General features: G+C 40.4%; 4 protein-coding genes across 5 annotated transcripts; all 4 read right to left on the bottom strand.

Moving 5' to 3' along the window:
* Positions 1 to 1,289: 1,289 nt before the first annotated feature.
* Positions 1,290 to 2,315, bottom strand: LOC135672244 (putative CCR4-associated factor 1 homolog 8). The gene has a single exon (XM_065180702.1). It carries the CDS (start codon positions 2,313 to 2,315, stop codon positions 1,290 to 1,292), a length of 1,026 nt encoding a protein of 341 aa, XP_065036774.1.
* Positions 2,316 to 5,087: 2,772 nt separating this feature from the next.
* On the bottom strand, positions 5,088 to 6,224 carry LOC135672243 (probable CCR4-associated factor 1 homolog 9). The gene has a single exon (XM_065180701.1). The coding sequence runs from the start codon at positions 6,222 to 6,224 to the stop codon at positions 5,088 to 5,090; it is 1,137 nt and encodes a 378-aa protein (XP_065036773.1).
* A 2,284-nt stretch (positions 6,225 to 8,508) lies between these two features.
* On the bottom strand, positions 8,509 to 18,220 carry LOC135671839 (serine/threonine protein phosphatase 2A 55 kDa regulatory subunit B beta isoform-like). 2 transcript variants are annotated; one of them, XM_065180117.1, is made up of 14 exons: positions 17,850 to 18,220; positions 16,075 to 16,178; positions 15,889 to 15,984; positions 15,681 to 15,800; positions 14,112 to 14,315; positions 13,767 to 13,858; positions 12,786 to 12,904; positions 11,557 to 11,680; positions 11,288 to 11,411; positions 10,277 to 10,345; positions 10,072 to 10,163; positions 9,910 to 9,987; positions 9,120 to 9,187; positions 8,509 to 9,008 (listed from the first exon to the last, which is right to left on the bottom strand). In XM_065180117.1, exons 1-14 carry the CDS (start codon positions 17,956 to 17,958, stop codon positions 8,872 to 8,874), a joined length of 1,536 nt encoding a protein of 511 aa, XP_065036189.1. In that variant the 5' UTR covers positions 17,959 to 18,220; the 3' UTR covers positions 8,509 to 8,871. The 2 variants fall into 2 exon arrangements, with proteins under 2 accessions (XP_065036189.1, XP_065036190.1); XM_065180118.1 differs by having other exon boundaries at positions 14,115 to 14,315.
* Positions 18,221 to 20,105: 1,885 nt separating this feature from the next.
* LOC135672672 (1-aminocyclopropane-1-carboxylate synthase 7-like) lies at positions 20,106 to 21,835 on the bottom strand. The gene is made up of 4 exons (XM_065181173.1): positions 21,651 to 21,835; positions 21,432 to 21,560; positions 21,183 to 21,343; positions 20,106 to 21,102 (listed from the first exon to the last, which is right to left on the bottom strand). Exons 1-4 carry the CDS (start codon positions 21,816 to 21,818, stop codon positions 20,238 to 20,240), a joined length of 1,323 nt encoding a protein of 440 aa, XP_065037245.1. The 5' UTR covers positions 21,819 to 21,835; the 3' UTR covers positions 20,106 to 20,237.
* Positions 21,836 to 22,791: the final 956 nt, after the last annotated feature.

Genomic DNA, 22,791 nt, shown 5'->3' with positions numbered 1-22,791 from the left:
AAATCTCAGCCTCGGATGGACGAAGAAGAAGAAGAATAAACTGCACAAAATAGGCTGATAGATACACCTGCAGATTTTTTTGGACACATGGACGAAGGCTTAACACCGAAGTAGTTGACTTATGCAGGCTTATCACCGCAAGTATGCCCGTCATGTCAGTATCATATGGACTATCGGATTGCTTGATACGAAGCTTAACTGCTGACTTCGGACAGATAATAACTGCTGACTTCGGACAGATAACCGGAAGACAGCAGTTTGGGGAATTCGAGCCACTATATGCGAGCCTCTTTATCAAATTTTCCTCACAGTACCTACTTCTTTGCCTAATTCCCAATATACCTAAGATTTGTTAGCCAATCATTTATACATTGTTCCCCCTCCCTTTCCTTCCCAATTTTCTAGCCCTAGTTACAATATATATATATATATATATATATATATATATATATATATATATATATATATATATATATATATATATATATATATATATATATATATATAGGTATTGCTAAAAACACTATAACTAAGTACAAAAATATTATGAGTTTTTTTCAGGATAAGTCCTATACTTGGTATAGGATTCATAAATATTTTGCAAATATTTTTTCATCGGTATACATGAGCAAGTTTGATAAGTATTTTTCTAACTTTTTTTTAATCCATTTCCCTTATAGACCTTATAGTATTTTTTAAAATGTCCTAAACACAATCTAAGTCAAATTATTTGAAAATCTATTTTCGTGTTTATAGCAGTCTTATTCATGGTCAACGAATCGAGAATAAAAAAGAGCATAGTGAAGGTTTCTGCAGAGAAAAATTAATATTATAATAAAGAGTTTCTGCCGAGGAAGGTTCATCATTATCGAGGCATTTTGCTTGTTCTGTGTATCATGCTACATGATATATGGAGATTGAAAGGCTCGGTTTCTCTGGAGGGTTCGCATGCTGCCATGGAAGCAAAATGACAGCCTTGGTAAATCCATGCATATTTTTGTTCTCAGTTCTTATGATGAGAAAAACATTGGTGTTCATTTCATATCAGTGAGGACAAAACGACACAATGCATTAAAGAGCTACAAAACAGGATTTTCTGTATATAAAGAGATATAAACAATGCAATAAAGAGATATAAACAGGACAAAACATCTGATCTAAGTTGCACACAAGTGAGGCCATCGACTCCAAGACGCACTGCAAGGAAGTAATAAGACTTGTGAATACGAGGACGACGACTCACTGGGACACTAAAAGAAGTCATCCCTATACCTATTAATACTCAAAGCTTAACGCCTAACTTTCACGTTCCCCATCCCGGAAACGTATCCGTGGCATGAAAGGGTGTTTTGCTGTTGTCGGGACTCCGGTGAACTCGGAACCCCATGAGCTTGATGCAACGGCGGGCCGACTTGAGGTAGGAACACAAACATCGGGGGGGGGGGGAGGGGAGGGATTCCACTGTGAGCTTGGAACCCGTACTGCCCAACGTAGTTTGGATGATAGGCCATGGCACCTCTTTGATACCTCTTCTTGCTCTCCGTGCAACTGTTCTCTAAGCCATAAAGAACAGAGTCGAACCTCTCGTTCCCTCCGATGTTATACCTCCGATTCATCTCGTTGAACACTCTGCTAATTGATAGACTGTCGTATGCCGCTTGATGAGGGTTCCCATCTTGTTCCACTACCAGTTCTTGTGCAAGCCTCGTCAGGCCAAATTCTCTTCCGCTTAATCCATCGCAATTCTTTGCTATATACTTGATGTCGTATAATGCACCGAAAACTCGCCTCGCTGCAGTTATAAACTCCCTCAACGTAGGAGGCAGCGGCGCTCCTCCGGTGATCAGCTTGATCACGTAGGCCACATCGTAGAGGCCATGGAAGGTGACATAAACGGAGCCGTAGCGTCTATCAAAGAGCTTGTTGCGCAAAACATTGCTCCACTTGTCGCCATTGATCCCGTTTCGCCGGTTTCCCTCGAGGTCGTGGCCGCTCCGGCGCAACAGCTCGAGCGACTTAGGCGACGAAGGATGCACCAAGGGATCGAAATCAGAGAAGTTGAACTGCCAGCAGCAGCCCTGCCATGGAGTGCTGCCGTTCTCATCGAATAACGTGATTCCGAGCTGTATCAGCTTCATGTTGTCGACGTTGTATTTGACGTCGGCATACCGATCTTCCTCGGAAGCATTGGGAGGCGTAAGCCGGATGAATCCAGGGAATTCTGTATCTATGGCAGCATAACGAAAAGATCGACGGAGATCGACTAGAAGATCGAGCTGGGCGGCGATGTTTTCGGTGACGACCGTCACTGCCATGAGAAATCTTGATCTATTGGATGGGTGGTGAGTCGTCCTCATCCTCATTATACATATATATATAAGGGTAAGAAGCAGCGAATCATCCGACTCCGACTCAGAATCGGATTATCCGACTCCCTACTCAGAATCGGATCATCCGACTCCGACTCGGAGGAAGATCGGTACGTTGCGACTCCGACTCGGACTCCGAGGCATAGGCAACAACCTCGACAAGCTGCAAGTTGCGATGCTCAGGATTTGATCGGTACTCAGCAGCGCAGAGAAAACCCAATCCGACGGCTTGGTATGGTGGATGAAGGAGCTCAGAGACGTCGCTTATGATGCCGAAGACCTTCTCGACGAGTTAGAATATCGCCGCCTTCAACAGCAACTGGACGGTGAAAGCAGCAGTCCGTTGAGTGCTTTCCTCGTCTCCAACTTGGAGGCTGCTAGGGATGTGGCCACCCGAGCCGGTGGCCTCCTTTCTTCAAGTTTCTTTAGCTTCAAAGGCGGCGGCAGCGCCTCCGACCAGGAGGCAGCTGCTGCTTCCTCGGCTCCCAGACCATGTAGCAATTCGAGGCCCCCGGGCACTCCTGAACTGGCATGGGATAGGATCACTAAAGGTAGAATAAGAAGCGTAATCGAAAGGTTGGATCACGTGAGTTGTTGTGTGAGCGAGACCATCACACTCTTTAAATTGGATCGCTGCAGTACTGGCCCGAAGCAAAGCACCAAAAAAGGCGCAACCAGCTCACTGATCATGTTAGCGTGAACAACTTTGAGCCGTGACCTCGGCGCCGTCGCGGTTTAGTTCGGGTCCGGATAATAGGGGATCACTCTGGTCCGATCGGGACAGGGTAGCCGTTTCCATCGGGGGAGGAATCCTCGCTTGGGCGTTTAGTGGACGACTTCCGACGATCACCTGCACAAAGGTCGGGTCGGGGAGCTCGACCCGACCCCTCCAACAATCAAGTTAGTGGATCGTTAGAAGGAGTTTCTTTAGCTAAGTTCCTCTCTTTTCTCTCCCTCTCATGAGCGAGGATTTTTATAGTGAGAATTACCGTTGTATGATGTGCCTGCCTGCAGGGAGCGAGATCGTACTTCTGATAGCGTCTGATATTACCGTTGAAGTGGGAGATCGAGCCTAAGCAGGGTGTTAATGTACTTCAGCAGGCATTCTAATCCGTGTTGACCGGGTGCTTCATCAAGTTGACAGAGGCGTGATGTGTCACCCTGATGTAGCTGACGTCACGTGAGTCTTATCGCAATTATTACCCTCATCGGATCAGTACCAAGGTGTTCGGACGAGAGGACGATGTCAGAAATCTAATTGACCTGCTGCTGCTGCTGCTGAGATCCAACGATGAACCAGTCTCGGTTCTCCCTGTAGTCGGCATTGGAGGGGTTGGAAAAACTACTCTCGCACAACTTGTCTATAATGATCCTAAAATCGTACAACATTTTGAGCTGAGGATGTGGGTCTGCGTCTCTGATAGCTTCGACGATACCGAGCTCACGAGAGAGATCCTAGAATGTGCATCATCCGGTGATAATCTTCAGCACCCAAGTGTCACCAACTTTAATCGGCTTCAAACAGCGATCAAATAGCAGGTAACGTGGAAGTGCAGCACAAGGAATTCGTCACACACTATGGCATACATGACCCACTGCACGATATGGCACAGTCTGTTTCCGGAGATGAATGCATCAGAGTCGAAGAACCTGAATGGGTGCAGGCTTCGTAGTTTACCTTGGGGCATGAGGAACCTGGTAAGTTTGCGGCATCTGATCAATTAATTTCCGACATAGCAGAGATCGGGAGACTGACCTGCCTTGAGAGATTACATGTTTTCAAAGTTAGAACCGAAGCTGGGTATCCGATAAGAGAGTTGAGGGACCTGAACGAGCTTCGAGGATCCCTTTACGTGTGGAATCTAGAGAATGTGGAGAGTAAGAACAAGGCAGGTGAGGCCATGTTAAACGGCAAAGAGCATCTTAGTGTTCTGCGGTTACAATGGCAATCTGGTGAAAGGAATCAGGTGGTGGATGATGACGATGATGAAGTTCTTGAAGTCCTTCGGCCACATCCAAATCTCAAGAGGCTAGAGATCATGGGCTATAAAGGTGCCACATATCCCAGCTGGTTAAAGACCGAATGGCTCACCGATCTCAACATCATCTATCTAAGTGGTTGCTGGCGCTGGGAATCCCTCCCCCCTCTCGCTCAGCTGCCTTCGCTGAAGGTACTCTGGATACAGGGGATGCAAGCAACAAAGAGCATTGGCTGGGAGCTCTTTACATCGACGAGTAATCAACCCTCCTTCCTGTAACTTTTTACATCGACGAGTTATCACGCACATGTCAACATCCAAAAAGTGAGAGAGAGAGAGCAGCAGCATTCATCAGTAATTGTTTGTAGCATTCATCGAGGCATTTTGCTTGTTCTGTGTATCATGCAACATGATATATTGAGATTGAAAGGCTCGGTTTCTCTGGAGGGTTCGCAGGCTGCCATGGAAGAAAAATGACAGCCTTGGTAAATCCATGCATAATATTGTTCTCAGTTCTTATGATAAGAGAAACATTGGTGTTCATTTCATATTAGTGAGGACAACGACACAATGCAAGAAAGAGAGAAACAGGATTTTCTGTATCATCCGATCAAAGTTGCACACAACAAGTGAGGTCATCGACTCGCACTGCAAGGAAGTAAGACTTGTGAATACGAGGACGACGACTCACTGGGGACACTAAAAGAAGTCATCCCTATACCTATTAAAACTATAACCCCTAACTTTCACGTACCCGATCCCGGAAACGTAATCCATTGATGTGGCATGAAAGGGTGCTTTGCTCATGTTGGGACTCCGATGAACTCGGAACCCCATGAGCTTGATGCAACGGCAATAAGTTGGGCACCCCATAAGCTTGAAATGGCAGCACCGGGAAACCACCATCATGAACTCGAAACGGGAGGCCGGCATGAGGTTGCAATGCAAGCATCGTTGGAGGAATAGCGCGAGGAGCTTGGTACCGGTAGTGACCATAGTATGCGTGAGGCGCTTGGTACCCGTGGTGACCATAGTAAGCGCGAGGAGCTTGAAACCGGTGGTGACCATAGTAAGCATTCGCATTCTCCCTGTCGCGGACCATGCTGTTACTGAAGCCATAGAGGACGGAGACGAACCTTTCGTCCCCTTCGACGTGACACATCCGCTCCATCTCGATGAACGCTCTGCCAATCGTTACACTATCGTGTGCTGCTTGATGATGGATCCCATATGCTTCTACTCCTAGTTCTCTTGCAAGGCTCATTAAACCAAAAGTTCTTCTGCTTAATTGCTCTCCTATGTACTTGAGATCGTAGAAATGGCCAAACGTTCTCCTCACCGAAGCTATAAACTGTCCCAAGTTATCAGGCAACGGCGCTCCTCCGGTGATCAGCTTGATCACGTAGGCAAAATCGTACAGGCCATGGAAGGTGACGTAAACGGATTCCTTGTCTCCGTTGAAGAGATTTTGGCGTAGAAGATTGCCGCACATCTCGCCGCTGATCCCCTCTAGCAGGTTTCTCTCGAAATTGTGGCCGCTTCGGAGCAACAAGTAGATGGAGTCATTCGACAGAAGAGGCCGCCTTGGAAAGATATCGGAGAAGTTGAACTCCCAGCACCAGCCCACAGTGCTGCGGTGATAGTCGAACAAGGTGATTCCGAGTTGTATCAGCTTCGCATTGTCGACGTTTTGTTTGACGACGTGATATAGCGCTTCTCCGGAAGCATCGGGAGGAGCGGAATCGACGACGCCCGTGAACTCCGTATCTATGGCGATGTAGCGAAAAGATCGACGAACCTCGACGAGGAGATCGAGCTCCGCCTCGAGGTTACCATCCGAGACCGTACGTCGGATGATTGACGTAAGCGCTGCCATGTAACGGAAGAATCTCTCGCGCAAGAAGATTATTGAGTGTTGGGTTTGGTTGAATTGCCCGGTGACCTCTGCTCATTTTATAGCTGCCCCCTTCTGGGATTGACTCCATGAAGAGGATGATGCTGATGATGCAGATGAAGATGCAGCAGATCGGACTGCAATAAAACTATTCTCTTTGTTTCATCGAAATTGCACATTCGATATGTACTAATATTGGATTCCAGTGTTCTTGCAGGAGAAGAAATCCAAGTCTGGAAAGAATTCTTCTGTGAAATACAGCAATAGTGAATACTAGTGTTGAATCATTCTATTAGTGCCAAATCTATCTATCTTTAGATTCATGGAAGAGGATGTGAAAGGATATTGCGAGTGCAATTGGGAATTTTCCAGTGATTCTTTTGAGATGTAAGTGAGAGGATGTATCAAGAGCACTTGTAACTTTGTCTCATATGATAAATGATAATTAATTTTCCACATGAACATGAGAATAGAATGTTGATTTTTCTTTTATTTTTATGATTTCTCTTTTGCAACAATCCATGACCATACTTGTGTTTTATATATACATATATATATATATATATATATATATATATATATATATATATATATATATATATATATATATACTTCAAAATCAAATAATATTCTTCTCAGGAACAAAAAATAATTTGCAGGGAATTTACCGACGACGTCGAAACTAGATAAAGAAATAGCAAGTTATGGAAGTAGGAGAATAATGCTTTAAAAAGAAAAAATATGTCTATTATCAGTGTTATACTATTACTTATCTCATTGCCTTCTAAATGGATTTGTTCTTTAACTTAATATGCAAGTTTCTTTGTTCTCCAAAGGAAACTATATTTTCACATTCACCAATCTATCCAACAATATAATGATTCAGCATACAGTGGAGGAAGTTGAAATATCAGATGCTCCACATTTGCTATAATCTTCATAGCTTTATAATTATGGTTTAAGTTCATGAGATTTTTCTACATTAATCCTAAGATGAGAAGGAAGATTATCTATCTATCTATCTATCTATCTATCTATCCTTTCAACCATTCGAGCACAATGCGAGACTTTTTTTGTTTTTAGGAAGATTTATCATATGATACTTTTGGATTATCTCTAGTCAAAGAAATATTAATTTAAGAATTGAGGCCATGCATGATGATAGTTAACAATTGGATTAGCCATTGACCTTTATATCGTACACAACATCTTAACAATCGGGCACGTCTCCTTAAAGATCGTATGTCTCCTTAATGACATGCTGAAATATATTAAGCGTAAGAAATGATTATGCATATCATTCGATCATAAACATGATGAGATGTATTAAGCGTCAAAATCTATTGATTCAAGTTCATGATTAATATCACAAACGAGAATGAGACATATTAAGCGTCAGAATCTACTAATTCAAGTTTATGATTAATATCACAAATGAGAATGAGATGTATTAAGCGTCAGAATCTACTAATTCAAGTTCATGATTAATATCATAAACGAGAATGAGATGTGTCAGAATCTACTAACTCAAGTTCATGAATTATATCGCAAACAAGAATGAGATATGCCAGAATCTACTAATTCAAATTCATGATTAATATCACAAACGAGAATGAATCTATGAATCTACTAATTCAAGTTCATGATTAATATCACAAACGAGAATGAGACATATTAAGCGTCAGAATCTACTAATTCAAGTTTATGATTAATATCACAAACGAGAATGAGATGTATTAAGCGTCAGAATCTACTAATTCAAGTTCATGATTAATATCATAAACGAGAATGAGATGTGTCAGAATCTACTAATTCAAGTTCATGAATTATATCACAAACGAGAATGAGATATGCCAGAATCTACTAATTCAAATTCATGATTAATATCACAAACGAGAATGAATCTATGAATCTACTAATTCAAGTTCATGAATTATATCACAAACGAGACTGAGATGTGTCAGAATCTACTAATTCAAGTTCATGATTAATATCACAAACGAGAATGAGATGTGTCAGAATATACTAATTCAAGTTCATGATTAATATTACAAACGAGAATGATTAATATTACAACTTATTTGACAGCCTGAACGAATAAATAATGGCATTGAATGATCGATCAAGAAGCTGAGCCACCCCAGTGGACAACACAGATGTGAACAGTAAACATGATAAGAACCTTCACAAGCTTCAAGCTTCATCGTGCAAAGTCCGACGATACAAGCATTCATGAAGCCATCTCACAGCAGCCCACTGGAAAATCTAACATGAAAATGGCTTCTGTATTAGTTGCAAGAGAGCTACAATTACTTGGGACCTCCAAATCGGCCATGACTAGAAAACATTTGCAATCCTTTTGATAAAAAAAAAGAAATAATAATAACAATAATAATAATAATCTGAAGAAGCTGCTGCCACTGGTGGTGGTGGTGGAAGATACGGATTGCCTCGTGAATTTGCATAACATCGTTAGCTGGTGCCGACACCGAACGTAATCATGTAAAAGTGACCTACATATTCTCCTGCACCTTGCTCATTGCATGTAACAACCGGCCTTCTGAAGCAAACCAAAATTAACATTAAAAAAGGAGGAGGCACAAAAGTGACCTTCCTTCCGGTGCCATCTTCAGGCATAGTACATGTACAAACTGTTCATAGCAGCACAGGCTATTGAATTTTCTGTCGGGTGCCATGCTAAATGGAGTAACTTTGTTGTGAAATCAAATGAATTTCCATTGGCATCGACTCCTGGGCTTTCTGCTCCTGTGACAATTCAACACAAGCATGGGACATCATAGAACGAAGAACGCACTTTGAAATCCATCATTTATCAAATAATCTAAAGAACAAAAACCATAGTGCATAAGCACTAACCTCGTCTGACAACACGTGCAAAGCTGCTCAAAGATCTTGCCGGCCTTGAGGGGGTTTGCACTTGTCGCCTATATGATTTCGTTCACAGAAACAGAAAGGGGAGGAATCAGCTACACCAAATGGTTCAATCATAAAGCAAAAAAAATGAATCAGCAAATGAATACTCTGTTCCATGAATCCACCGACATAATTAGATCATATTAGTTCCATAAACAAACTAGAACAAAGGTAGAAAACACATGTGTCGCTCTAGTTCTTGAAAGAACATTGAAGAAACCGACAAATAACTGTGGTGACATCGCTATTGAATGTTCAGTCTTAGCAACAATATATGCATGGTACACCAACTGTGGTGGGCGTAAACTGCCACTTCAGATGTGGCATACCTCGACCATGTTGGATTGGATGCCTCCCAGATGACACTTCAGCTCCTGGCCTTTTGGCTCTTAGCCTCTGGCCTTCGGGCATGAAGAGTTCTGGCTGCTATATCACACACCTTTCACTTGACCTTCTGGGTAACTTGGAGATGAAACTAACATAGACGATATTTCCTTATAGCAACATAGACAAATGACATCCTGAATATATAAGAGTTTCTTAACTTAAACCAATACTGTCTGATGCTAATATACTTGCTAGGCAGTCAAAACTAGAATGTAAAGTTAAAATGTTTTCTAACAGTTTTTGCTCACTTACTCAGTTAACAGTTCGTACACTACAAAGCTTCTAAAAGTACATATCCATGTGCACTACCAGCAATAAAGGACCAAGTTTTACAGTAAGCTAATACCTTGTTGGATTTTTACTGGCCTCCAAAGTTGCTGCTTCGTTGCTTCCAGGAATACAGCCAAAAACACGGAAAAGATTGCTGCAATTACAATAATTATTGAGCATCAATGGATACAAAACTGCAAATAAACAGTGTTAAAACCAAATATTTGAAAAAATATACCCATAAGAACCAGTTGCCACACGTAACCCATCGCCACTTAGGCAGCAATCAAATTTGTCAAAGATCGAATCATTCTCATACAGATCACATAGCTGCAAAGCAATGATAACTACGGTTACCAAGATCCATCCATGTTAATGTACAGAGTACTATTATCTAGACTGGAGGAAGGTCAGCTAAAATTACAAAAGAAAAACAAACTCACCTTAGGCCTTAAATACTCGTGAATCTGAAAAGTTGCTACAGGAGCAGACTCCATGTTTATGTCCCATAGCTGATCGATAAACAAGAAAATTATATGAAGCAAGAAACAATTTGCAAAAAGGAAGAAGGGGACAAGAATTAAAATTATGATGTTCTTTTCTGAACAATCAATGGAGAACAACAAAATTGAGAGATCAGAATACCATGCATCAAGAATGTCATTCAATAAAGCACAGTACCTTTTCCACAAGCCTGTGCCGTACCCACCTCACCTACACTTCTAATGGTTGGAGGTAACACGCGCTACCCAGCTTCATCAATGGTAAAGGCTTGGTTGGGCTTTTAGGATTTTGAGTTTGAAAATCTCCACCCAACACTGTTTGGGTTCAGGGTGAATTCAAACTCCAAACCCTGAACCAAACCTGAATTCAACCGGAACCTAGTCTATACCTAACTAATTGACAATGTATAATGTATCCTATTGCAGAATATTATTTACTATCATTTTTATTCAAAAATTTATGGGTTTCAATTATACATAAATATACACACGCAACCAAGAAACCTGACACAAACCAGCCATTCTCAGACTGAGATTATCACAAACAGAGCCTAGGTTGGTCTAGGTTAGGATTGAGGAACATAAGCGTTGGATTGGGCTAGGACTCATTCAATCAGGATTTAGGATTACTCTACCACTGTGGAACCATGATCTGAGTTCCTCACACAGATGTATGATGAGTTTTGTATCCAACATCACTATAGTAAGCAGTCCAGCATATCAAAATTGTGAATTCAATCTCATTAATGCCATCAATCAACTAAAAGATCATTACATCAATGGGGCCCAGCAGATATTAAATGAAAGAAAAAGGTTGATACCAGAAATCATAGCCACAAAATCCCACATACTGCAGGTACTTGAACACTTATAAGCGATTAAATTTGAGATTTGAAGCTTCTCAATAAAGCAATAAGAGAAAAAAACCAGTAAAAGATAAAAAAGAGGAACCTTAAGAGTCATGTAATCACGACTAAGGATGTGTCTTCCGTCCTTTGCAAATCTAATATCCGAAATTGAGGCAATGATCTCTGTGAAAAAAGATCTTGAACCAGGAGCCTCCCGTTCCTCAAACCTGTTGATAGTCAGTCACTAGCTATACTAACTGACATCAAGAAATTGAGGCTAAAATTTATCTTGAGACAAGAACATTATCTTTAAGACTCATTCTGCCATCGAAGGAACTCAACACACACACACACACACACAAAAAAACTTACATCTTAGAATGTTTATCACATAATGCTGACTGCCGCAAGTCAATAAGCCGGATTGAGCCCTTTGAGCTACTATATGCTAGCATGTTACAATGGGTTGGATGGAATTCAGCAGACGTTATCACCTCTGAAATGTGACAGAATTTACAATTCAAAATGAATTTATCACTGAAAAATTTATAGATAAGGCAAACTTAAAGCGCAAACGGATAAATTAGGAGGGACAATAAAAATAAGGTGGTGCAGAGAAATTTTATTAGAGAAATAGTGTTGGTGAGATTAAACACCCAATGAGGAGCTGTCTCTTACAATTTCCACTGAATAAAAAGTCCCAAGCAAGCATCTAAAGGATCTTAATATTGCCATTTCTTTACCTCCAAAAAGTCATACTCTCAAAATGACATTAACAAAGTGACATAGATGTTGAAGCTGACCACACATCAAAACCGTTCTCTTAAAATGAGAAATCTGCAGTTTGTTACGGTAGGTCCAAAGCTGACCTGGGCCAACTAACTAAAACATAACATTAATCGATAAATGTGTGTGTGGTCATTTCAACGAGAGTACTATAATAGAAAGCCAAAAGTACTTCAAATTATTGTCAAGCAAAGGTAAATATCTTTTGCATAGATTGCATTTTCAACCAGTTAGTGTACTTAATGTTCCATTAATTTAACCATAGCTTCAGTCTATGTTTACATTTAACTTGGATAGTCCTGGCTGCAAGTTTATTCAGGCTAGCAACTAAGAACTAGGATTTCTTTTTCATTTTACCTTTTTTTAGCTTTTAAGGCCTTAAATTGCTATGTCAAATAAATGTGAAGCCCTTATACTAATAGAATGGTGATCTGAGGCCAGGAATTGTTATAAAAAGTACCAACTGGTGAAGTGGCTTCTTGTTTTAAGATAGCTTCTTGAAGAGCCATTTTAGAATCATGAGAATAATGAAGTCAGTTGATAGTAACTTTGACTGTTGTTGATATGTCTGTTTCTGTAGAAGCCAGTTACAAAATGAATTATTTTTAAATATACAAAAAAATAGATGAGTTCTATTTAAACACAAAAGGTCCCTTCATAATTGGATGAAACAACTAACAGGAGGCCATTATTGTCACATATTCATTTAGGAAAAAATATGTTCAAGATTCACAGAACAGCTAACTATGACTCAAAAGTGATACTTAAGCTCTTAAAAATGGAAGATTTAATACTTCCAATAAAAAAAGTGATACCAGTTAGATCCTCCATATTTGCAGGCTTCACATCAACAATATTAAAGCTTTGATTGCTGATTTCCAAATTCCAAAGGTTTATTCGCAGATCATCAGCTGATATAAATGTCTCACCATCACTGGATGGAAGAAAGAAAATCAGCATTTTGTTTCAACAAGGCTCAAAGCACAAGTGGACTTTCAACCATATATAACCACTAGAGAAAATTCTAAAAGAAGCCTCCTGTTTTCATCATATCACAGAATACTTATAAGAAGTACCAACAAAACAATATTGCTGACTTAAATATGCAAAAGCTTCCACAGTTCATCAGGAAAACAAAGAGATCCTATTCGTGAAAGCATATATGCAAAATCATCACCTGCTATTCTTTGTTAATAATTTCATGTTTGCTTGCTTCTGCTGTTCAGAAGTATAATGAGTTCAAAGAAGTTCCATCTTCAATAATAGAGTTTGAAAAGCTTTTACAAATGAAACTACAGAACTGTCGGCACAAACAGGTAAAATAAGTTTGTTGGACACAAAGGCACTTTCTTGTAATTAGACCAGGTTGGTGGCAAGTTAGGTAGCCAATTGATTCACCATGTGTCAGAAGTGTTCAAAGCAACTTGTGCAGTCATTTGCTCATATTAGACAAATGAATCTGCCATCTTTATTATGAGCCTTGGTCTTAAGAAATACTTGGTATAGGAGCATATTTCACTTGGTAATATTAATATGAATTACTAGTTCAATTGCTACTTTATACAAAGCATATGGTCATCACCACATATCTTCTCCCGTTTCCATAAGAGTTGGCTAAGTTGCAGATATAGCAGATGGCATCACCATCACTAAATTCATCGGTGGGGCCATAATTAAGTCATAAAAACTTATGCATGATACGTAAAAGAAACATCACAAGTACAAGAAGTGCATTTCAGCTAATAGAGTGATTCAATAACCAGGAGACTAGAATAACTGGAAAATATATGATTCACCTGTTATTTGAGATGGAATTTATATGGTAATCATGAGCATGGGCATATATCTTCCGGCATCTAGCAGTGAGACTTGTCTCCTGGCACGTCACCTGTGCAAACATATAGAGAGTGACCATTTTCATTGAGTTAGCATAACAGAAAACCTGAATTCACATGACAAAAAGGGATGCAAAAGAATAAAAGAAGCAATCAGTGCATAAAATGTTGGGGAAAATGCAATATGTAGCGACAACAAGCTAGTCAATTTATTGAATGCATACAAAATTTCTTAGTGCCTTTTTATATATATATCTAGGCGGCAAACAATTATTTGTATGTCCAATAGTCTGGGTTAAGCACAACTACCACAGGCAGATGCAGTGATGGAAACCCTCCCGGGGGGAAGGACAAGTCATTGCTTGAGTGACTGTCGTGCCCTTCATAACATCCACCATTTGGAAGACATCTTCTAGGAGTCACACTTGAACTAGCAATGCTGCCGTTTTGTACGGCTTTTGAAGCATCCATGTTCATCTCAGAAATCTTCTTGACTTTTTTTTCTTGGACCTGTAGGGATTCAAGAACAGCTAATATTACAGAGCACCAAAAAGAGAAGGAATCTAGCAGGCCATAGTTTCAGAAGGGTTGAAGGACAGTAACATAATCACAGGTTTGAACAACTATAACAACAAGACATTAACAATAACACAAGCATTTCAAGGCAACCCAATTCAAGTTCCAAATCTGCCTTTATCATCACAGTCCTAACCTGTACTATCTTGAATCCTATTATCAGAAATATCAAGTTCATTTTATTGAAAAATCTCTTGTAATTCAGTAGATGTTCAAGACTAGTACCTTTTTTTAACTGAAAGCAGAGATTTTATAATTTTTATATTTTATGTGTATGTATTTTTCTATATAACAGTCAAACTAATGCTTTTGATATCCTACATTTATATGAACAGAATGGTTTTAGAACACAAATATTGTGATATATCTTCTCTCTAAAATATGTTTCTTGTGTTTAGGGAAGACACAACAAGTAATGAATACAAAGAAGTCAGGAAAATATTGTTGCAAGAAAAGAATGAAACATAAACAACAGATAATATAAGAACCTAGCCAGAAGTTTAGAAACAAAGTATTAGTGAATCAGGGAAAAAGCACAAAAGCATCACTAATGAAAGGACATCAACTCTACCAGAGGTTAGTTTCACACTAGGCATATATAAAAATATCAGCAAGTTGCAATGAATTTAAATATGATTGTACTAATAGAGATTTAACAAAAAAAAAAGTATAAACTAAACACCCCTGTAAAGACAACCTACATTCTTCAACAGCCATAAACGGTATATATTTCCAAAACAATCTACAGTACAGCCATAAACAATATCCAGTCATGCAGGTTTTCATGATGGTGGATTTGCAAACCATTAAAGTAAAACACAAAGTATATATGCACCTTCGTCAAAAAGCCAAGAGGTATGATGCCAAAATCAACAACAATAAAGTGAACTCACAAAACTTGATAGACATTAACATTGCTCAGAATTTCAATGGAATGCTAACAAGTCACTTGCTGTCTGGCTTGGTTCACCATGGCTAGCGTATGCTATCCTAGGATATCACTCTGGAAATAACGGTCAATAGCAGAAGCCAGAAATGGTACAATGAGATAACTGAGAAACTAATAGAAGAAATAGAAATGGACATATATAGAACTTCCTCTAGAATAGCAAGAATCAAAGGAACAGATTTTTTGGATACAGTCAGAATTTTACCAAGTACATGTAATATTTGACTTGAAATAGTAACATCCCACATAACTCAGAATATGAACACAAATTTACAAAAAGAAGGGAAACATTAGTGATAAGAATAATAAAGAAAGATTACAACATCGGTTCGAAAGTGATTAATATCTACCTTCCAGTACTTGATTGTCTTGTCATTAGTAGAAAGAAGAAAGAGTGCACCATTGGCTGTTTGGCACCATTTAATCTTATTAATCTTCTCCTCTATCTCCAAGCTTTTAAGATAGTCAAACTGAAATGTGAACATGAAAAATCTTTATCAATGTTCTATTAAGATTACAGGATCATGTTTCAGATAGTAGTCATTGAGAATAAAGCACCTCAGGTTCATGGCTTTGAAACTCTGTTTTGTAGCGAAACTCAGGGTGTCTAATAGTTGGATAATCTTGCTTCTCCAGGTCTTTTCGGGAGCCATGCTACAGATTCAACACATAGAAAATATGAAAAACAAAGGAACACAAATAAACAAAACATGCTCTAGCTTAAAGATAAGGCAACTGACGTACACTCCTAACATCAATCCTTTCAAATAGAACAACACGCCCTCCTCGATCGCCAGTGGCCAGATGGTCTCCGGATTTATCAAATTCAATAGCTGAGATAATATCAACTGCATATAAAAATAGACATTAATGAAGTCAGCTAACATTGCATAGGATTCGACAAAGCCAGAGGATGAAGGGAAAAAAAAAATACACACAGTATGAAACACAAGAACATGGACAATTCCTGTATTCTGGTCAATCAAATAACATCATACATTAGGCAGTCCCTGTATAAGAATGCTAGCAGGTTCCATGTACCCTTTGGAGCCTAGCGTGATCAGCTGATCATCAAAAAATATCACTTCAACAATAGATACTTATGCAAAATATAACCAATAAAACTGACTCATACTCTTAGAAATGAGAACCTCCGTCTTCCAATAAGCTCAAGTCACACATGAGTATACAATTAGAGGGCCAGTCTTGTTTCCACAGTTAAAATCACTCCATTGTAACCTAAGTGAACAGGGTTTGGATTATGGAAACAACCTCTCTACTGATAAGGTTACTTGTATCCCTAAATCTTGCACTGGACGAAGCCCCATGCACTAATCTACACCTTCTTTTAGAGTATATCTTACCACCTGAACATGTATAACCTTTTCAGTCTCTCACTTCAAGATCAAATAATCTGCTATGGTTTGAAAGCAACACGAAGAAGAATTTTGGTTCAGCCAGCAACACGACAATAACTTTGCAATTGAAAAAAAAATTTGACAAAGCTATGACATTTAGCAATATTAAAATGATGACACAAATTCCATTAAGTTGTTTGTCATTTATTCATCATCCCTGCAAACTGAACTGCCAGACTGTGCTCAAGAATGGTATCAATTAGAGCTGTTAGACATTGTAAAGAACTGAAGCATTTTCACTCTAAGAAGGTGTAGGAACATTATGTGAATGAGAAACATCCAGCGACAGAAAAGGGCATAGTTTCTTCTCTTACCTAATCATTGATGTCGAACTTGGAGAAGTGATGAAAATTACAAATTTCCCATAGTGTTATTTATGACACTGTTACGTGCTTATCAGAAACATGCAAATGTGAAAGTTTTAGTTCACTTCCAGAAAAAATTTCAAACAACAGACCATATCACTGGCTTCATCAGTACATTATGCACTGGTTAATTATGTCCGAGTTCCAACCAATATAGAATAGGTTACATTTCTGGTAAAAGAGAGCAGCCATTGTTAACACACACGGAAGAAGATAGAGAGGCAAGTCAAAAATAACTAAATAGTCTAATTAAAATAGATCAACAGCTAATAGATAGAACTCACCCGTGACTAATCTGCCAATCCACAAAAACTACTAAAATTCGACCAAAGCTTTTAACAAGGAAACATAGTGGTAATCAACAATTTCACCTTTATCTATAGAATAGTTGCAAGTTCACAAACAACAACAGAAGCGAGAAACAAGGAATTCATTAAACAACCACAAGAAGTAAAATATTCATGCAAAAAAAGAAGAAGAAACATATTTTTTTATATTTGGAAAAGTAACAGGTTCCAATCTTTCCCGCAATATGATGGAGAGACCTCAATAAAATAGCATTCCCTGCGGTTGTCGCGGGACAAGGCGCTTCCAGTATTTCTCATAAGCCATTCTATCGGGAAACACGGAAAACGAAGAATGGCAACTCCGAAAAGAACACGTAAACCTGACGAAACCCTAAGCTGACCCCGCATCGTCAAGAACCGATCTGACAAAGGGTAGGGAAAGATCGTACCTTCCTGGACCTCCTCCCCCGCCGCCCTCTCCCCGAACACCTGCGAGAATTTCCACTCAAGCGGCTGCGACAGTCCAGGGGACAAGTCCTCGGCGCCGTTCCCCTTCATCTTACTCCCAGAATTCCCGCGAGATCGGCCCTCTACAGCGGCATCAGCGATCCGGGCAGCTCAGATGCGTCCAATTCGGATCCAATCTCCTCCATGAAGATCTCCAGCGATTGGCAAGTCCACAGCGGCGATCCACACGTTAGAGAGAAAGAAATCTAGAAACAAAAGCGAAGAACCGCTATCTCGCTCGCTCTCGCTCTTCTTCTTTCGCCCTAACGAGGCCAAGTGTGCCTTCTTTTTCCCTTCTCTATCAAGCTCTCAATCATTCACATGGAAACACAGACCGATCTCGTCTTTTATGAAGTGGATGAAAGCCCAGTCCAGTATAGAATAAGGCCGACTTCATCGGGCCTTAGAAGTTGCCGTTACCACCGTATTTCGATCAACTTGCCAATATAATTTTTCACCCTTTTTTTCTTATTTATTGAGGAAATTGGCATTCGGCTAAAAACCGTTATACGTACGTATGCACGTATTATGTTTCCCTCATACCAAATCGAATGAAATAGTTCCCATCCAATTATGTCCGTTGAAAGCCCAAATTGAGCCCATTTAGTTAGTAATCGGTCCATTCCCAGCCCGAGTTGACAATCAATGGTAGTTACATACATACCTCAAACCAAATCAAGAAAGATAAAAGAAGTATAGTTTGGGTTCGGAAACTTTGACCACATCCAAATTTATATACCATGAAATTGGTGTGCACACAGTCTCAGATCCAAAATTGGATTATGTATCAACCCGAAATTGTCCGAAACAGTTCCTTTGACCGACTGCAAAAGTGATGACGACGTGGGTGTCGGAAGGATAAGGGATGGGCAAGCAAACTCCGCGTTAACACCACTCGCATGGCTGTCCGTTTGACTTCTGCATGCATGCGTTGACCCAGGAATCAGGAAGTCGAGGACCGTGGGCTGACGACATTTCCCGACGCTGCATCTTCTTCTGCTGCTAACGGATGCTCGCCGACATCGCGGAGAGACGGTGAGTGATGATGACAGAAGGGAAGTGAGTCTTTCTTCTTGTCGAGCGTGACTTTGGAGGAACAGTACGAAAGAAGAAGACTTGTTAGGGCAATACAGGTCAACCATTTCGGAGTTGTGATACGAACAGAAGCACTGAGAGATGGATTACATCTGAAGGCATGAGCACCAAGAAAAAGAAATGGATTTGACTATCCGCAAAGGGCAAAGCAGTTGCTCTGACATATTATATGTCATTACAGCAAACTTTTGATCATAATCTACTTCAGAAAGATGGCAATCTTTATTATATGTCTAAGAGTTCTTCGGTTATGATGGACGACTACGTTAGATGAAGGAGACATCTATGAATATCATGGTCAAACAATGCAGCTCTTATATCGTATGCTGTTCGAGTTCGATTGCAAAAGTCAACTCAAATGTACATTTGTTGCGTCGCTATGCACAGTGACAAACATTCACGTGTGATCATCATCCCTGTGCTGAAAACTAGCTTGTTGTTATTGACCATGGCAATTGTTGTCCACCTCGTTGACCAGCGACTTGCACCAAAAGTTGCATACCCTTTGACTCGTATCATAGATTATCATAGCTAATAAAGATTGGGGTTCGGTGGTGTGTGCAACATACTAAACCTAATATGTTTGATGATTAGGTTTCTGTATCAAGTGTAATTTAAATCAAGTTGCACTTCTCGTAATGTGGAGGGTGGGTTCAATAATCATGACATCCGCAATACAAGAGTTGACTACACTAAAAATGGCGGATGTATACTTAGTAAAGCCGCAGACATGCAACCCAATGATATGGGAGGAGAACAGTACATATTAAATATTGGGATGACTTCACTCCCCAATTGTGGGCTATACTAATTATTATTGTTGGACAATCTTTCGGTATATCTGGACTATATATATCAAGGTTAGGTTAGACTGGAAGAAAAGAAATACTTGAGACATTAAGAGGAGCAATACAACACCACATATATAGCACTCTAAGACTATCAGGTTAATGAAAAGATATTACGAGGAAGAATCATAATGAAACAGGACCAAAGCATTTTATTCATAGATGGCTAGCCAGCCTCATGATTGTATACATTGAAGATGTATATATGAACTTCCTGTGAAAGTATTCTATGGAAATGCAAGGCTCTAATCAAAAGAGGTGGTGTTTCTTCACCTCTTCAAAAACACAGTCTTCCCCCAAGATAAATCAAAAGGAAAAGAAAAGAAAATTGAAACCAGCAAAATCATGAGAGGATAATGAATGAAGTGGCTGGCTCTGCAGCAAACATTATTTCTCTTGTATTGCCTTCATGTTCTTCATGAAGTCCTTTATTCTCCTCAGTGCAACTTCCAGTGTTTGCTGGCTCATATTAGCAAAGCATACCCTAAACCAGCCTGCTTCCGAACAGTGGCAGGAAGAGCCTGGGGATATGTTAAGCTTCGCCTCGTGCACTATCAAGCTCCAAAGTCTCAGCTCTCCTTCCCTGGTGGGCTCTTCGAGTAATGGTGCCAGATTCATCCAGCAGAAGAGCCCAGCATTCCCTGGCAAGCACTCGATCCCGGCATTCTTGAGACCTTCGGTGATGAAATCACGCCTATTCTTGAGCCTTTCTCTATTTGTCTTCAGGTAGTTCTCGGTGAACCCTCTATCAGCCAGCATCGAAGCCAACATCCTCTGAGTCTGAGACGAGACTAATGTGAAGCTGGACATCCTCCTAGCAGTCGTCACCACTCTATCGTTGTACGAGTAAATTGCTCCCACTCTAAATCCAGGCAGGCCAAGATCCTTGGAGAGGCTATACACGATGTGGACTCGGTCACAATCTTCGTAGCCGCGAGCTTCGACAATCTCCGCGACGCTGACGAACTCATCGGAGGAGAACACGGAGCCTGAGTAGATCTCGTCTGAGATCAAGTGGATGTCCTTCTGCGTCACAAAGTCTAATACCTCCTCGAGTACATGCCTTGCGATCGCGGTGCCCAACGGGTTCGATGGGTTTGTGAGGAGAAGTCCTCTGACTCTAATCTTCATGCCTTCTGCTTTCACGTATGCATCTTCTAAGGCCTGGAGAGTTACTTGGAATCCATTTGAGCTGCTACAGTGGACCGGAATGATACGAACACCAGTTCTCCATCTTAGATCTCTGTCAAACCTGGATTAGAAGTGGTTTTCCTGTTAACCTAATTAAGCCAAGATTAACAAGCGGCACCGTGAGGTGGCCGTAGCTCTTACCCAGGATAATAAGGTGTTGGGATCAGCAAACAATCTCCGGGATCTGCTGAGATGAAGGTGAGTAGCTCGTTTGCGGCGGTTGCACCTGCGGTGAGGACGATGCGTTCGGGATCAAACTTTGCCCTGCCTTCTCTTATCTGTTCCATAAAAGTTGCCATTTCCTGCAGACACAGTTGTAGTCGAGCGTGATTCTCTGAAACAATTACGAACGGATAAGCAACACAATCGTTCCCAGGTTATGCTTATTGCCTGTCTAAAAGTTTGTAGACCATGGTAATCTTGAAACAAAGCGTTTTCTCTGAAGCCGGAGATACCACATCCCAAGCCGGATGCTCCCGGGTGCTGGTATAAATACTTCTCCAGTAGATCAAATGAAACCTGAGAAAGGCCACAAGGGCACAATCAGGCAAGAGAAATGAAGACAACTTCTTCTTATGCTAAAATGAGTATGCATCAGTAATAGCTTACTTGGTTCTCTGCCAAACCCATCTGAATGACCCCTGCAGGGTTGCTTGCAGCATCAAAAGGGTCTTCATCATAAGCTTTCCAGCCAGCAAAGTAAGGGGAGTCCTCCCCGTGGGTGTTGGAAGTTGCCACTTCTGAGAGTGGCACACAGGACTCAGCACCCTTAACCATTTGTTTGGAGTTCCAAGTTAGGGTTGCCGAGGGAAATGAACGAAGTCAAAGCAGAGCCTCCCGAGAGAACTCCCCATTTATGAGTGCCAAAAGGAGTCTCAAACTCTGAAACAAGGACATAAAAATGCAAGGCAGCCAATGATTGCCAAAGGGTCTGGCAAGTTCAAAGTCTTATCTTTCGGGACAGCTGTTGCCCTGCTGCGGTTTAATAGAAGCTTCTTTTTTATCCCTCATTTTCCATGATAATTTTTGCCTAGAAATGGAGACAATGGTGTTCGCATTTCTACCTTATATACTATTTTAAGCAAAATCACTTAGTCAACCCATATTAACGCAATGATAGATCTGTGCATGGAGGAATATATCAATAAGATGAAGCATGCATGCTCCTCCTAAATGACCTAATCCCTGGGATCAAATTAAGAACCTAAACTTAGCTTGTGGAGGTGTTAGGTCGTAGATTGCATGGGAAAAAATCAACGTATCCTCGCAATAGATTAGGATGACAAAAGAGACGGCCACAATGGAAATCCACCACATGTTAGAAAGTACATATTCTTTGGTCATAGAAAAAGATGTATCATCCAATGGCTCACAATACATTCATTCATTCTATTTTTTGCTCATCCACTGTCGTTAAGAAGAGGAGTCGGATAACTTTTCGCCTCGAGATAACCTTCATTCTGTCTCTACAAAGCGTAGTGATACGTGATACTTAGTTGATAGATAGATAGACAGATATCAGGCTTGAATCCATGTAATGTCATGAATGCAGTTTGATGTAGTACCTCAACAGATCACTGCAACATCATACGATGGCTGGATACTTCAATGTATGAAGAGGTAGGTGTACTCCAATATGTCATGCTGACTTCTTCTACGGAGGTGATATTTGTGGTCCTTGTTAGAGTTCAGTCAACAAGACAATGAAACAATACAAATCTCCCGAATTCAACCAGAAAAGAGTAGCAAA

Source organism: Musa acuminata, chromosome BXJ1-4 (genome assembly GCF_036884655.1).
Source record: "Musa acuminata AAA Group cultivar baxijiao chromosome BXJ1-4, Cavendish_Baxijiao_AAA, whole genome shotgun sequence".
Taxonomy (NCBI): Eukaryota; Viridiplantae; Streptophyta; class Magnoliopsida; order Zingiberales; family Musaceae; genus Musa; species Musa acuminata.
Note: the sequence above shows the minus strand (reverse complement) of the source record. Positions and strands in the feature narration are given on the sequence as shown.

Bases quoted from the DNA above. Each gene is read 5' to 3' on its own strand.
- LOC135672244 (XM_065180702.1), bottom strand. From the start codon at position 2,315: ATGGCAGTGACGGTCGTCACCGAAAACATCGCCGCCCAGCTCGATCTT.
- LOC135672243 (XM_065180701.1), bottom strand. From the start codon at position 6,224: ATGGCAGCGCTTACGTCAATCATCCGACGTACGGTCTCGGATGGTAAC.
- LOC135671839 (XM_065180117.1), bottom strand. From the start codon at position 17,958: ATGAAGGGGAACGGCGCCGAGGACTTGTCCCCTGGACTGTCGCAGCCG. The intron at 16,179-17,849 runs GTACGATCTTTC...TTTTATATGCAG, and splicing joins GGGGGAGGAGGTCCAGGAAG to TTGATATTATCTCAGCTATT. The intron at 10,346-11,287 runs GTTCCTCTTTTT...TTTATCGATCAG, and splicing joins GTGATTACATGACTCTTAAG to CTATGGGACATAAACATGGA.
- LOC135672672 (XM_065181173.1), bottom strand. From the start codon at position 21,818: ATGGTTAAGGGTGCTGAGTCCTGTGTGCCACTCTCAGAAGTGGCAACT. The intron at 21,344-21,431 runs GCAATAAGCATA...CTGTGTCTGCAG, and splicing joins GTCTACAAACTTTTAGACAG to GAAATGGCAACTTTTATGGA. The intron at 21,103-21,182 runs GTAAGAGCTACG...CTTCTAATCCAG, and splicing joins CCAACACCTTATTATCCTGG to GTTTGACAGAGATCTAAGAT.